Below are 15,866 nucleotides of genomic sequence, written 5' to 3'. Positions count from 1 at the left end.
AACGCCGCTCCCCTGTCAGTTAAAACGATGGTGGGTGCACCGTGACGAGGCACAATGTTTTGGATAAAAAGTTCGCAATTTCGGCCGAGGTACCACGGGGAAGAGGTTTAGTTCCACAGTATCGGCTGAGGTAGTCGGTGGCGACCACAATGTAGCGGCTACCCAGTGAGGACACCGGAAATGGGCCGAGTAAGCCCATGCCGACTTGATGGAAGGGGACCTGAGGCGGATCAATAGGCTGCAGTAGGCCGGCTGGCTTAGTCGGCGGCGTCTTGCTACGCTGGCACTCGCGGCAAGTTCTTACGTAATGCTTCACAACTGCAGCAACCCTGGGTCAGTAGTACTTTTGCCGTATTCGTGCCAAAGTTCGACAAAAACCCAGGTGACCAGAAGATGGGTCATCATGGCACGCCTGCAGGACTTCGTCGCGAAGAGCCGTAGGCACCACGAGCAGATACACAGCTTCTGTCTGGTTGTAATTTTTCTTATACAGGATGCCGTCGCGTAAACAGAACGACGACAGTCCGCGTGAGAAGATTCGTGGGGGAGACTGAGCGCTTCCTTCGAGATACTCAATGAGGGGCCGTAGCTCCCTGTCGTCTCTTTGGTTTGGCTTACTGTCGTCTCTTTGGCGGTGCGGATGTGTGGTCCAGACCAAGAGGTCAGAACCTTTCTGAGGGCCGTGGCTAACCGACTGCTCATTACAGAAAAATCGGCGCCGGTATCCACAAGTGCGGTCACATCGCGATTATCAGCGATTACTGGGATTTCGGCAGACACCAGTCGGTCGCAGCACGTCGTTGTCGTTGAGGTCGTCGGGTGAGGTCGTCGTCGGTCGGATCGTAGACGCGAATCGTCGGGTGGAGGCTCTTGACTTGATCCAATAGTGGCGGCACTACCCCCGGGGGACGCCGTCTTCAGTTTTCCCGATGTGGGGACGCGCCTCTGAACTGGCTAGAAAAAGACAGGCGGCTTGGCGAAGAAAACTGCCTTGCGGATGGCGACCGGGACTGGCGTCGCCGCGAGGTCGTTGGCTGCACGTTATCGGACAGATGCTGCTCGATGTCCCGCGGCCGTTCTCCATAGCGTGGTCGAGGTGCGTCAGGTGAAAACCCACTTAAGCCCATTCTGCGGTAGGGGCAGTGGCGGAGGATGTGGCCGGGCTCCCCACAGTGGTAGCAGAGCGGCCTATTGTTTGGCGGGCGCCAAACGCGCGCTTTGCTCATGGTGGACAGGGGCTCCTGCGGTACGACGGGTACAGCTGCAGTTGGGTACCGCGGTGAAGGCACAGGAGCGACGGGGGAAAAGGCTTGTCTCACTGGCCCAGGACGACTTTGTTGTTCTTGACTGTATGTCATCACAAAGGGCGCTGGCTGCGGAGCTGGTGGCGACTGAACAGCTCGGCGGACTTCATCTCGAATCACGTCCGTTATGGCAGCGACGCTGGCCTGTGGAGCTTCGAAGCGAAGTTTCTCTAGTTCTTCGCGCACCAGGCTCCTCACAAGCTCTCGAATCTCCCCAGTAGGTAGCGACAAGGTCGTACAGTTGTGAGCGGCTGCTACACTAGCCTGACGGCCGTAGTGCGCGCCCCGTTCTTGCAGAGAACGCTCCATGCTTGTTGCCTCCTTGGCAAAGTCGGCCACCGTTCTTGGCGGGCCACGTACCAGTCCGGCAAACAATTGCTCTTTGAGGCCGCGCATCAAGTGGCGTACCTTCTTGTCCTCGGGCATAGCAGGGTCGGCGCGATTGAAGAGCCGCGTCATGTCCTCGATGAACATGGCGACGCTCTCGTTCGGCTGCTGCGACCTCGATTGCAAGGCGATTTCAGCCTTCTCCTTTCGTTCGCTGGTGCTGAATGTGGCTAAGAGCTCTCGGCGAAAGATCTCCCAGTTAGTGAAGGAAGCTTCGTGGTTCTCATACCACGTCTTGGCCGAGTCCTGTAGTGCGAAGTACACGTTCCGCAATTTGCGCTCGCCGTCCCACTCGTTGAAGCCCGCCACACGGTCAAAGCTGGCCAACCAGTCTTCGACGTCCTCAAACCTCTCACCGTGGAAGTGTGTGAAGGACGAACGGCGGGGCATTTCCGGAAAGCTGACTTGTCTGGCTAGCCGCAGCGGACGTCATGGCCCTTGCTGATCTTGCGAGTTGACCGAACTCTGGTTGTAGGCCTCGCAGGCGGCGGCTCGCCTTGTGGATTGGTGTTGTAGCCACGCGTTGGGAACTGACGTCAACAGGGTCCTCGAGGTCAGCGTACATGGACCGTTACCCAGCGGCTCAACCAAATATGTCAGTGATAAACGGTCGAAGCACTCAAATCAGGTTTAATTAAGCGTGCTGGGCGAGCAAGACAGCGGGGAGCTCGAGCGAGGAAGAAGATAAAAACCTCTAGACCCTAGAGTGCGCAAAGCACAGCAAGTCCTATCTAAAACAGTTTGGCCGCAGTATGGCGCCACTGGATTCATTGGTACTGTGGAAATATAAACTTATGGGCATCACGTTATACTTTTCAAGAATTTTCTTTCTCCACAGTGATTATGGTACCGAATAAACTCTGCCACATCCCAATAGGTGAGAGGTGCGACAGCTACATATGAGCCATGCCCTGAGAGATTGCAAATGAAAACAGGAGTTTGCAGGACATCCCTGAGCCCTTCACTGTCATGTAAACTTGGATGTCATGCATAAGCATTATGAGCGCCACCACATGAGCTGACGCCGTTGTGGCGCTGAACCCTCCTTCCTGCACAGTCCTTTTTGAGGCCGCAGGGTGTGCAGCGTTAGAGTGGGCCCAGTTCTAACCAGTCACCGAACAAAATTACTTCGTGCCTTTTCCAACTTCATGGCCATTAATCAAGAGTATTCGATTCCTTTCGATTATTCTTAATAACATGAACTTTTTATTGATTCAGTGCATTTAATGTAATATCTATTCGATTTTCAAAAATGTTGAATGTCGGCTCACTCGTGCCTATTTTGTGAAAAGTCATACCCCACACGTCCCTGAATAACCGGCACTTACGCTGTGGCAAAATAGACCAAATCGTACAGTCCATAGGAATCGTTGTTACTTTTCACGTGTTTCACAATGTTTAGAAGTGATTCGTATCCATCTATTTCATCAGCAGTAACAAATTTGTAATAAGACTCTGCTTCAACCTGTCAATAATAAAAAAAAGTTTAGTACAACGTACATTCAGATTCATGACAAAGCCCTGTGCACTATAGCAGATATAGCAATGCAGATAGTAATGCAGATAATTTAATGCGGAATGAAGCTCTAAAATTTGGAGATTAATTTACTAAATTCAACAAATAGCTTTTTTGCTTTATGTCTTAAGGGGCAAGAATGTAGTGCGAAATTGATGGCCGTCGACATCGTAGGTGAGCCTAGCTTTTAAATTATTTTTGATCGGCAATGCGGTTCGAGCTATCTAACGTAAAATAAACTCATTTGGCAGCTTTTCCACGTTGCATAATTATAAAATTGCGCCGCTACCCATCGTCGGAGAAAATAACTTCAACATCACAGACAGCGTCTGTGTTTGCTGCATAAGAAATTAGAGCTCTGCCATTTCATAAGATTTAATGCAGGAAAGCCAACTTAAACTGGTTTAAAAACCCGTATTTTTAAGCAATATATTTCCAACGAAAAGCCAATTAAGAAAATGTTTAAACTGGGCTCACCTTCGATGTTGACGGGATTCAATTTCAGAGTGTATTCTTGCTTGTACAAATCAAAAATAAAAAGTTTATAACTGTCTTTTAGTTCATTGTTCGTCTAATTATTGGCCTCTATCACGTACATAACGTCCGCTTTGCTCTACAACCCACTTGCACAGACCGCACCGATGGATCTCATAGTTTGTATAAAAACTCGGTAAACGTGAAGGAAAATTGTCCTATATATATATATTTTCTAACGAAACTCAGTTCCCAGAGGCACTTTCCCACCAAGCTCGTTAAGGGCTACGGCTTCGTTTCCTAAGATTGCATCAGCTACGCTGTTATGTTTATCAGTACCTGTACCTACACGCGCCTTATTTCGTCCTTAAAGCACTACCTTAAGCGCTTACTTTCTTTACTTTCCAGTGTTCTTTTGGCTCAAGGGCAGGATAAAGCATGACAACACAAAGCAGTGCCTTCTCATTCTCCTATGCAATAATTTTACTCTTGTCCTCCAGTCGCCCATTCATCCCCCCCCCAATCCTGCAGCAGGAGCGGTGACGACAAAGGTCGGTTCGATAACAAACTCAATTAAACGCAAGAGACACTTTCGCACTGCACTTATTTCCTCCAGGCTATAACTGTGAATTTTACCTTTGTTTCCTGCAGCGTGCTGCGAAGATTAAGGCGATAACGCTAAGACCTGAAGTTGCATGCAACATCCTTGTTGCTGCAACCAACATGGCGAGATCGTTAGATTAGGGCTCGTAACTAACGTGAAGCCACTCACCTTGGTCAGCTCAATACCTCGAAATACGATTTGTACTTCAGGGTGCGTAACGGTGCGGTAGCGTAAGTTAACCTGAGGAGCAAAAATTTATAAGTCTGAATAAACTTGATCTTACTGTTATCCTATTAACAAAATTGTACTTACAACTTTGAAAACTATTAATAAGTACGAAAGTAAGCTTTTCTGGCTGTCGAAACCAGCTTGAAATTTTGAGTCACAAAGGACAAGTACTTCTGGGTATATAATTTTGACGTTGTAAGCAGCTATAAAGAAAGAAGTCCAGCGTTACTTTTTTCTTCATTGTGTACCCGCTTAACTTACCTGGATCGAAGCCTCCGGCGCGAGAAGTTATCTTTGCTAGTTCATTGTCGAAGGCTTTGCCTAAAAGGTAACAATAAATTCATTAAATATGACAAGAATAGGTACGTAAAATGAATTTTGTTTAATATTTTCTCCTCCACGGCTGTTTTCTAAATATAAGTTGGTAACAGAACGTTCATGCTGTGGCAGCGCTATGAATTAACATGGCTATTCCAATTGATGCCAATAAACAGAGAACGCATAACTGAGTGGTCTGTGGGCTGTGAGGCGGCTGTGAACATCTGGAACTAAACCCTTCAGTTATAACAGCAAGCATTTAGAGACATACCGTAAACGTGTCCAGGGTGTTCTATTGTTTCTATTAGATGCGGTTGAAGGCCATCTTGAGCTCGTTCCGCCCCTTCGACAGGCTTGATTTTCAAATTGGGCCCAATAACGCCTTCCTGTGGAAGGAAAAAGTTGAAATCTGTACTTGCCATTGATGTAATAGTAAAATTTGTACAAAGAAATTACACGAGTATTCCTGTGATGCCACTTCGAAAAGACATATTAAGAACTACAGAAGGCTATGAAGCCCATTAAATTTTGACAAACGCGTCTAGTATCATTGGCTGCACCAAGTGCCACGCAGTCTTAAACAGTCAAAGTCACAGCGTTAATTTCTAATGTTTGGTACATGCCATTAATTTTCCTTGGCCGTAGGAAATAGTTATTGCGATCATGGTGGAGAATAATGGAAGATGATGGAGCGTGTTGGAGCATGGTGGAGAATTAAGCGATGACGAAGAGGCGACCAGGTAAATCTGCATGTTAGCTCACAATCTACCGGGATTCTCGTTTTCTCAATATTACTGATTTAAAATATGCCCGTTAAGTTACGCGCGGTTCCCTACTGGCAGCCAACAGGTTCCGATATTTACTTAATGTCCAGGAAAGCAGAGCATGATGAATGTTTGCACCAACAAAGCTGCTTACACATTACACCAGTTTTCCCCAAGTGAAACATTTATATGCAAGAGTCAAGAATAGGTCAGTGTAGAATGAAGAGCTTCCAGTGGCGATGCGCCCCGGGTTTGGCAATGCAAACTGTAGCTGTCTGTTGGCCAAGCACCGCAGAAGGTGGTCGTAAAAACTTACAGCTCTGCTTGACTAACAAGGAATGATGCTTGAAGATAGGAGAGCGCAAGAGGCACGCACGCACGCACCCGAAAATCTGAATGATTTCCTGGTTGCCAAAGCGAGCATCTCTTAGAGGACGCGGAGCACACCAGTAATCCGTACTGATCACAGAAAAGGACCGAAATGAATGCAGTTTTGATGGCACCCCTAGTCCAGTACTCCTACGAAGACTGAAGCATCTTTCACCCGGTCCGCAAGGCTCGCTATTCTTTGCGGTTTGAGCTGGACAAGGCCTCCTTCCGCTACTTTTGTGATGGGTTTTGTATATTTGGGACTGCCGGGTTGCGTTCGAAGCCCGACGAGATATGATACAGTGCGGCCACCTCCATGCAGGCCGAACAGGCTACTTGGTCAGTTTTGCTGAGGATGCTTAGATTAGAGTAAGTATTTGTCTTTAGCTGCCTCCAAGCAGTTGCCTGTTTTTTGTAAGCTGTGTTGTTTTTAATGCGAAGTAGCCCTCAGGTACCTGGCCCAGATTTCGCGATGTATCTATCCTTCTCCCCGGCGGTCGCTTGCCGCGTGGACTGTGCACGCTGGCCGCAGCTGGACAAAATTCAAGGGCCTCGTCTCAAGAAGAAGACGAGATCAGGCATCTGAAGCGACCACCACCACAGAAGGGTATCTCATTGAAAGGAAAATTCAGCATGTTCACTTTGTTCAGCTAAAGTGCGGCGAGGCCAAAGCCTTTAGCGCGGTGTTGCCGCTTTTGTCACTGATGTGTGGTTAAGGTGTTAATAATATACACAATTGTTTGTGAATGTTAAATGCTTCAGGCACTGGAGGGCGCTTGGGAGGCATCCGTATGAATCAACGGCTTTCTGCAAACATTCTCCAGCGTCTTTTACAAGGGGAACTACATATGCGTTGGCAGAAAGTAGCGTAGTCGTTAGCACGCTTGGCTGCGGAACGGAAGGATGGTGGTTCGAATCCCAACGTGCACAAAGATTTTTCTCTTATCGAATTGAAGAGCGTAACGTCCGGACGGACGGACGGACGGACGCGAGCATTACCCATTAAAGGCTTTCGCCTTAAAACGTAGACGTGTAGCCGCCTACAGCCGTCGAAACGCAGCGAACCAGAAGATGCCCCCACTAATCTCGCTTATGGTTCTCTCTCTGGAGCTACAAATGTGAAGAGGATGTACCGCTGCAAAAAGCCGTAACTTCGAAGACCTTTCCACGCACCAAAAGTGCTAGCGGCAGGGTTCTGATAGCAGAGATGGGGTATCTCAACACGTGAAAACTAAAGGCATGGTTATCGATGAGACGTGTAATGTGGTCCGAATGCCACAGAAAAAAACTAGGTTGTCATCCCATCCCGTAACGTCCAGTCATTCAGTGTGCATACCCAGGACATAGATGCAGATGCAGTTCTCTAAAAGAATGTCATTATGGCGCTGCGGGTACTGCGATAGATAAAAATAAATAAATAAACCACGTTGTCAACAGCCCTTGCCCGTCTATTCCTCACCCATGCAGCGATGAAATCGCCTTTATCGCACTGCCGAAGAACAGAGATCACTCCACAAACGTACAGGACATTGCACCTTAGTCTTTAACTTCCATCTTCCTCCTTTTCCTTCCCTCAAAATGCGGCTAAGGTGTTCACCGATTGCGAGGTAGTTCTGTTTTACGCCTTTCTTTTTCTCAAAGCCAATTTTCATGGCGCAGTGCCAACGAATCCAACATTAATCAAAATTAATCAGCGATTGGCACAGTAAGAATATGATGCGCATTGTGCTTTGCTCCGCACGAACAAAAAGCCAGTTTTAGGAAACTCGCGTGTTTTTATCGTCACTGTAATAAAAAGCACATGTGCAAGTTCACCCTTAAATTATCGTCCATGACTAGGATGAAAATAGAGAGTTAGGAGAAGTATCTTATTTTAATGACCAATGGCGGGACATGGTTGCCGCGGCGCGTCTAAGTTACAGAAATAGTCGTAATGACTATCAACCTGTCTTCTCCCGGCCAAATGTCAAACGGCTTTGTTCGAGGCACTTCCAGCACCATTTGCAGCAGGCAATCCGCTGTCTTCTTTTATAACCCCTTGACCTTCCCCATATCAGGATATCGAATTACCGCATATCGCACCGTAACTACTGATCTCGTCAAATGCGATTAATACCAAGTGAAAGTTTCGCAATGCTTGCGAGCGATCGTCGAGTGGTACAGTCTATTAATTATAATTTGCTCAGTTTTCCAGTCCACGTAGATTTGGACCTACGCTACACCGTAGTCGACCTCATTCTCAGTTAACCCCTTTGTCGTGATGTGGTCTCATGCGAATGCAGCTGACCCATCCTCTCACCTCTGCTTTGTCGAGTTTAACATTAGAGCCGTACACACTGCCGCATTTCCGGCGGCTTCCAGTACAATCCGATCCCGAATTCGTGTGCCAAGATGTTACAGTATCAATACTGTAGCCAGGCTCTAGCCAAATAAAACTTTGAAATGTAGGTTCCTTTTCTTTAGGAGTAAATGGTTCACCGGGAGCATTTCATCACCTCTGCCGCCCTCAAATTCACCTCCTTAAAACATACCGCGGTAAGGAACTAAGGCTCGGAATAGAAACCGCACGGCTTTCGCTGTGGTTCATAATAGACTTGAGCTAGTACCTGGCTATACACGGCCTTTGAATTGACGGCCAATGCATGGAAGACTGATTACAAGGGCCGGTCCTATAAGCTGGGGTGCCAGCGACGAATAAAAGGATGTGCCACATGAGGCATATTTTGAGCTGCAAGGCTTGAGCAGTCCATCATATTCCATATTTCTGCAGCAAGTGCTGTTCATTCGCATTGCGTTTGGTAGCTCCAAACAAGTGCCCATGGTTTGTCTACATGATAAACCTTGTAATCCACATTCTCGCCCTCTTTTTTACGCTTTACTCACTCAATATCTGGGCTCTTCAGCGGGCGAACAATCGTTGAACACCATTGACCATCGTTGCGTGAATAGCTAAAACGCGATTCAACAAAACGATGTAGAAGTCCTGGTTTACGGGCCACGGGGCCATTCGGAGCCCACACAGGCATATCCCTCATCAATTCACAAACATTACCATCCTATTTAGCACACTATCTGCATGTTACCGTGAACTCTGCAGCGTATTTCATCACTGCTGATCACCAGAAACGTCTACCTGTCTACGTGTAAAATGTGTTTAAGCACATTTATAGAGTGGGCCAGAATTCATCAGTACTCACCACCTGCAATATTCCATCTTCTTCAGATAAAGTGACTGCTGCGAGAGCTGCTTCATCGTGATACAAATCTTGCTGCAGAGCTTCTACATCAAACTAGATGTAAAGGTGAAATCAAAATCTGTTTTTCACTTTTCAATAATCTATGGAGGCAAGTCGATCGATTAGACACGTTTTTACTAATGTATACAAGCTTGGCAGTTTCCTGTCGCTCATATCAAAAAGTGCACTGTCGACATTAAATATAAGCAATCTTCAAGTTCATTTATGACATTCCATTCCATAGGCATTCCGTTCCACAAATGTATGACTCTGGACGTAGACAGCATGCACCGCTTAGGGAGCATGCGGGGGGGTGAAATGCACACGTGCTTGAGATTTTTTTCTTCCCGATTCAATGTACGCTTGCACACTGCACATGTTGGCTGGCAGAACTACTGAATGGCAGGAATGACTGCTTCAAACAGTTTTTCTTTCAAGTTCTCTGTGCTCCTGGCGGAAGAAAGGAACGCAAATATTTTGACGTACGCATGCCACAGCTTGCTATGGCTTCCAGAAAACCGCATGAGTGCATGCAATCAGCTTCTTCGAATTATGCAGCTGTCAGTCACTATGTCTCAAAAGACATATAGATTAATAATACTTCGGTATTCTTGCATAGCGTATAATGCTACTACCAGATTTCAAATGTTCACGCAATATTATGGAAAACAAAAAAGCCAAATATGTCTCCGTGTATGTTTTACACCTTGCCTTCCTGCAAATGTGAGTGATGTCTTACCTGTGCACTCTGAACATGAAAAAAAGTAAAAAGGGAGAAAACTGTCCTTTGCGCTCACCCTTCTATAAAGGCGTGAGCGCTAAAAGACAGCTACTTCCTCTGTGCTTCCAAATAGGCATGTTCGGGTTACCACAACTGTGGTAACAGCTCAATAAAAGGTGCTTTGCAGACTGGTGTCCAAATATCTGGTAAATGAAAGTTGCAGCATTTCTCTTATACCAAACATGTTTCTGAAGAACGGCATTCCATGCAATAACACCAGAGCCACATTCCTGAGATGATACTTAGCAATGTGCCGTGAAAGAAAGTTGAATACGAAGGTTACAGTCCTTACGTATTTATACTCGGCAACCCCTTTGTGATACGTCCGCACAAAAAAATCTTCAGGAAGAAAAGAGCTCGGCTTGAGGTTCAAGGCTATGTCCTTGTTTACTTTCAAGACCCTTGTGCCATCATCCGTACGCTCGTCCAACAGCTGAGGATACACAGTGGCCTGGTATTTTAGCACTAGAAAGAAACAAAGCACAGGGACAACTTTTACACCTCAAATTTTTTATACCTCAAACAATCCATCAGTATAATTAACGCCTTTACATTATTAGCGTCATGAGTAACAGTTCATCATAACATAACTTTCCCTCAAGAGAAAAGTGTACAACAGCTTCATCTTACCGGTGCTCACTTACGGAGATGAAACGTGGAGGCTAGCGAAAAGAATTCAGCTTTAGTTAAGAACAACGCAACGAACCATGGAAAGAAAAATTACAGGTATAACGTTAATAGACCGGAAGCGGGCAGAGTGGGTAAGGGAATAAACGCGGGTTAACGACATTCTAGTCGAAATCGAGAGGAAGAAATGGGCTTGGGCAGGGCATGTAATGCGAAGAAAGGATAACCGCTGGTCCTTAAGTGTAACGGGGTGGATTCCAAGAGAAAGTAAGCGTAGCAGGGGGTGACAGAAGGTTAGTTGGGCGGATGGCATTAAGAAGTTTGCAGGCAAAGGGTGGATGCATCTGGCAAAGGACAGGGTTAATTGGAGAGACATGGAAGAGTCCTTTTCCCTGCAGTAAGCGAAGTCAGGCTGATGATGATGATGATGCTGATGTTGATGATGATGATAACTTAGGATAAAATGAAATTTCATTTGCCTGTAATTCCCACTCACCCTTCAGTGCGAAGCATTGTGAAGGGCTCGACAATATCTGGATTTTTTAAGCAATACAGTATCTAGAATAGGCCGGTAACAAGTAGAAAGACGGCTTAAAGAAAAAAAATGGTCGCCGCGGTGGCTCAGTGGTTATGGTGCTCGGCTGCTTACCCAAAAAACGCGGGTTCCATCCCGGTCACGACGGTCGAATTCCGATGGAGGCGGAAATCTAGAGGCCGGTGTACTGTGCGATGCCAGTGCACGTTAAAGAATCCCAGGTGGTCGAAATTTCCGGAGCCCTTCACCACAGCGTCCCTCATAGCCTGAGTCACTTTAGGACGTTAAACCCGCATAAACCAAACTAAACGAAAGAAAAAAGAAGCGAATGGCATTATCCTAAACGGGTTCGAAACCCCTGTTGAGCTTGTCGTGATGAATGTCCCGATCATAATGCCTCAAATCTTTTTAATGTCTTATTTTTTCATAAACTTCGTTCAAAGCCGCCGGAATGCGGGATTATATCATTTGCTACGCAAGCCTGGGCCAGGGGCCGTATTCTGTAAAGATAAATTTTATTTTCTATTCCAATTAGCCATGACATCAATGTGGCAGTCGCAGCAGCAGGTAGGAAAGCAACCAGCCAATCACGCTCACTGCTGGCCTGGTCCCGGCGCCTCCGCTGGGCAGCCTCGGGCCGCCGCACCACCCTGGCTGAGTCACACGGACCGTGGTGCGCGAATTCTTCGCACAAGCGACGCCCAATTTTCTACTAAAACGGAATTAACGACCATAAAACCTGTCTGGCATGCCAAAAGTGTCCTCGTTCTCTGTCATTCATGGGCGTTGGCGCGACTCCGCAGTGCGACATGGGCTGAGACGCGTTTATGCCAGTAAGCGGTATCATAGGCGCGTTTCTATCACGACAGGCGACACGAGTGCTCTAAAGTGCTATGTCAAAGGGAGAAGCGACGGATGACAGATGACGAAATGGAATGTAAAGAAAATTACAGAATACGGCAACTGGGCCTGCATTCCGTACCCGTCCATTGTCCATTTGTTCATTTGGTCCTTTGTCACTGGTCACTGAGCTTTCAAGCGTCTTTGAGAAGCGACCCGACCATTGGGTGGTAGAAGACCGCAGTCAATGGCAGCCAATGGTGAGTTCCGGTCACCTTCTGTTGACAGAGCGCTATGATTCACCTCACTATCCATATCACAGTGAATTGCAGCCAATGGTGAGGTGAGATCGCCAATCACACAACGGTCGGGTCGCTTCTCACAGGCGCTTGAAAGCCGCGGATATGTCTCAGTGACCAATGACAAACCATACAGGCAATGTACCGCTGCAGAATACGTCCCGTGGTTTCTCATCTTGAGGAGCAGCGCAAAACAGACAAATGACCAACGAAAGAGAAGACGACACGGGCTCTTTCTAAGGTTATACGGCACCCGCGTCGTCTTCGCTTTCCTTGGTCCTTTGTCTGTTTTGCGATGGTACTCAAGACGAACTACTTCCAACTCGCCCAATACAGCGTGGTGTTAATTTATATCCCTTGTTTCTGTCCAAGAATTGTAACCGCACACACAGTTTCTAAGATCTTCGGGATTGTTGTCGGCTGTTTTTGTTGGCTGGAGAGCAGTTCCGGTCGAAAATGACAGGCATTCTCAACATCACATCCACCAAGCGCACTTTCTGCTATCGGCCCCATTGAGTTGTTTCAGTTACTAGTCACAAGTTCACCTAGTAAATCGTTTGAATTCATCTGCACCCTGAATTTCTGTCGTCACAGCGACGTTACAATATGCCGAATACTTTATTTTGAAGCCTGGGAGGGTTGCATAAAGTAATTTGAATGCCGTTTAGCTAACAAGTTATTTGTATTCATCATATCAAACCTCCTGACTACTACTGCAAATTCGATTTGACAACTTACTTCGAGATAACGGCACGGCGAAAGAGGACCTAACCTCCTAGTGCTTTGTGTACTTGTTATTCCACCACTTTTGGAGAAAGCCGGATTATTTAGCATTTGTTGAAAATAAATTCGACTAACAATCAGCCCATATTCTATTAATCAACCCGCAAGACGCGTTCCTCATCTCCACTAAAATTTCCCGATATACAACTTATTCTTCGGCGTCACCATGCATGCAAAATTAGACAGAGGCCGCCTTCCATGATATAGATGTTAAAAATTATTGGCCCTAGATAGTACCTCGTGGCACCACAAACATCACAAACACGCCAGTAGCACTTAATTTTATTTTCGTGCTCTGAAAAACCTTGCAGAAAATAACTCTTCAGTTGGAACTAAGCGCTCATGTTGTCCAGTCTTTTTTTGTTCCTGTTTTTCGCGCATGTACATGACTGCAATACCAACTCGCCCAAAGGTCTGTGCTCTTCAGAAAATACAGTCCAGGACAAGTATTTCGAAGTGAGGTTTGTAACTCAGTGTTTAATCATACGAGCGTGATTGACACGGTCGAAAGGTATAAAAATAGAAAAACATGTAAAAAACCTGCGATCTTTTTGGGGGATTCCATGCACGCTATTTTAACTATGTTTTATACAAAAAGGACTACCGCATTTCATATTTAACTGCCGAGAATAAACTGCCTTGATATCAAACGTAAAACATGACAAAATACAACATCTGGTGCTGAAAAGCTCGAGGAATATAGGCCAGTCTATTGGGCCGATAGTTTAAAGTAGAATAGACAGTGTAAAATTGATGAACTTGAACCCCATTGCCAACATTCCGGTCTACCGGCAATGAGCGATACCGGAACGGCTACTCTGGGAATGTAAAATAAAAAGCAAAAGCTTACATTGTTGTTTGCTCAGAAAACATGGAATGCATTTTATCGGCGACGAATGCACATGAGAGAGTCAGCAAATTAATCAGCAGCATAGTGACAGTAGTTGCAATTTCTTCCCGGGAGCATCGAAAGTAATTTTTTCACAGATCATTATTTTGTTTCTGCGTGTTGTATAATAAAAGCGGCGCGAAAAAGCACTGTTATGAGCTGAAGCACACTATAAGACTAGAGGAGGTTTTGCAGAGCCGTGGTTAAAGGGGACACGGGAAATATGTTGATTTAAAATATTCTGGAAAATTTTGACAAATCAAAAACCTTGTAAAGCAGTTCTAAAAAAATTACACAGGTTCAGACATAGTCCAAGAGAAATCTCTTTCAGCATGAAAGACATATCAGTTTTAATGAAATGCTAGTCCTGTATGCACTGTTCGAATGGCTAACTTTCATGTTTTACGCACACTGACTTCTCCGGCGAAAATACATGCCGTTAGGTATTCAACCCTATTCTTCAAGAGAGTACTTCCAGAGAGCACCTCCGTTATGACCCCTTATTCCAAATGCTCTGCATCGACCACGCGATGTATGCTACCAACATAGAAAACATAGCCGAGCGCGAAATTGCAATAAATGCGTGCACTTATTTTGCCGAATATGTAGTCAAGGCACAAGAAAAATCTCTTCGCAGCTGCAGCTTCTAAGATAAACCCCGTTCATCTTGGCTTCGACACCCTTCATTGCATATCGGCGAAGTGTGCCAATGAGCTGGTGCAGGTAAATTTCTAAAAAAACCGTGCGGGTTGGAGTCAGATAGTATTAGAAATTGGACAGCTGTTAATACAGTACTCACAGCCAGCACATTTGCATCTCAAAAACACGAATGAGGTGCAAGCAAGGTATGTGAATCCTAGAATCTTCATTGAGAGCCCTAAACGTGCAATAGCTTCAAGCACGTGTATAACCTATTTGGTCGCAGTCTAAAGATACCGACGGCCTACAAAAATATACGGCGTTCCTCCACTTCACTACGGCTTTTATAAGTCCCGGGATATCGACTTGCATTCTGTATTCAGTCGATGCTTCAATGCATATATTATATGTCAGTGTCGAATTTGTTTAACTTTCGAAAATGCGTACGGGTTTAACAACCTCGGGCGCTGCATAATAACATGTTCTTTGCTGAAGGTCACAGGCAGCTTTCGGGCTTTTATTTTACTGAACACTATTACACTGAATAATGTATATAGTCCTCCTTTTGGCCTCGTTTCGTACTAAAGGCAAACTAATAGCACGTTTCTCCTATTAGCGAGTTATGATACCCACAATCTTCTAGGCTGAATGAAATCTTTCTATGTTAAAAATCAATTTTGATGGTGTCATCTGAATTTTGGGTAATTGTAGCATGTTAACAAGCTCGATCAAATGTGCAATTATCACTGCATTAGAATGAAGAATGAAAGAAGTGGTTTGGTTTGGTTTATAGGGGTTTAACTTCCCAAAGCAACTAAGGCTATGAGAGGCGACGTAGTGAAGGGCTCCGGAAATTTCGACCACCTGGGGTTCTTTAACGTGCACTGACATCGCACAGTACACGGGCCTCTAGAATTTCGCCTCCATAGAAATTCTACCGCCGCAGCCGGGATCGAACCCGCGTCTTTCGGGCCGGCCGCCGAGCGCCATAACCGCTCAGCCACCGCGGCGGCTGAAAGAAGTGCGGAGATAACATCAGATAGAGATGGGTTCTTGACTCCCTTCCCCTTTTTGTAATTTTAGCATAAAAAAATGTTTTTACCTCCTATTATCAAAAAACTGGTGCCAACATCGCTAAAAAATAGAGAAGAGCATAATGCCGAACTTACCAGAAGTATTTATTTATTTATTTATTTATTTATTTATTTATTATTTGTTTATTTATTTATTGGGTGGGCAATACATGATACTGCCAGTGGGGCAGCACAAAAGG

General features: G+C 45.8%; 1 protein-coding gene across 1 annotated transcript in view; it reads right to left on the bottom strand.

Annotated features, from left to right (window-relative positions):
• Positions 1 to 14,946, bottom strand: part of LOC144103485 (venom metalloproteinase antarease TserMP_A-like) — a 40,173-nt gene extending 25,227 nt beyond the window's left edge. The window contains exons 1-7 of the mRNA XM_077636189.1: positions 14,754 to 14,946; positions 10,274 to 10,446; positions 9,162 to 9,254; positions 5,103 to 5,217; positions 4,775 to 4,834; positions 4,598 to 4,716; positions 4,454 to 4,525 (exon numbers count right to left, since the gene is read on the bottom strand). Of these exons, the coding sequence (XP_077492315.1) occupies positions 4,454 to 4,525; positions 4,598 to 4,716; positions 4,775 to 4,834; positions 5,103 to 5,217; positions 9,162 to 9,254; positions 10,274 to 10,446; positions 14,754 to 14,823 (702 nt within the window). The 5' untranslated portion in view covers positions 14,824 to 14,946. The remainder of the gene's footprint in view (positions 1 to 4,453; positions 4,526 to 4,597; positions 4,717 to 4,774; positions 4,835 to 5,102; positions 5,218 to 9,161; positions 9,255 to 10,273; positions 10,447 to 14,753) is intronic.
• Positions 14,947 to 15,866: the final 920 nt, after the last annotated feature.

This window comes from Amblyomma americanum, chromosome 9, assembly GCF_052857255.1.
Source record: "Amblyomma americanum isolate KBUSLIRL-KWMA chromosome 9, ASM5285725v1, whole genome shotgun sequence".
Lineage (NCBI taxonomy): Eukaryota > Metazoa > Arthropoda > Arachnida > Ixodida > Ixodidae > Amblyomma > Amblyomma americanum.
The sequence above is the reverse complement of the archived record's forward strand: the minus strand, read 5'-3'. Positions and strand labels throughout refer to the sequence as shown.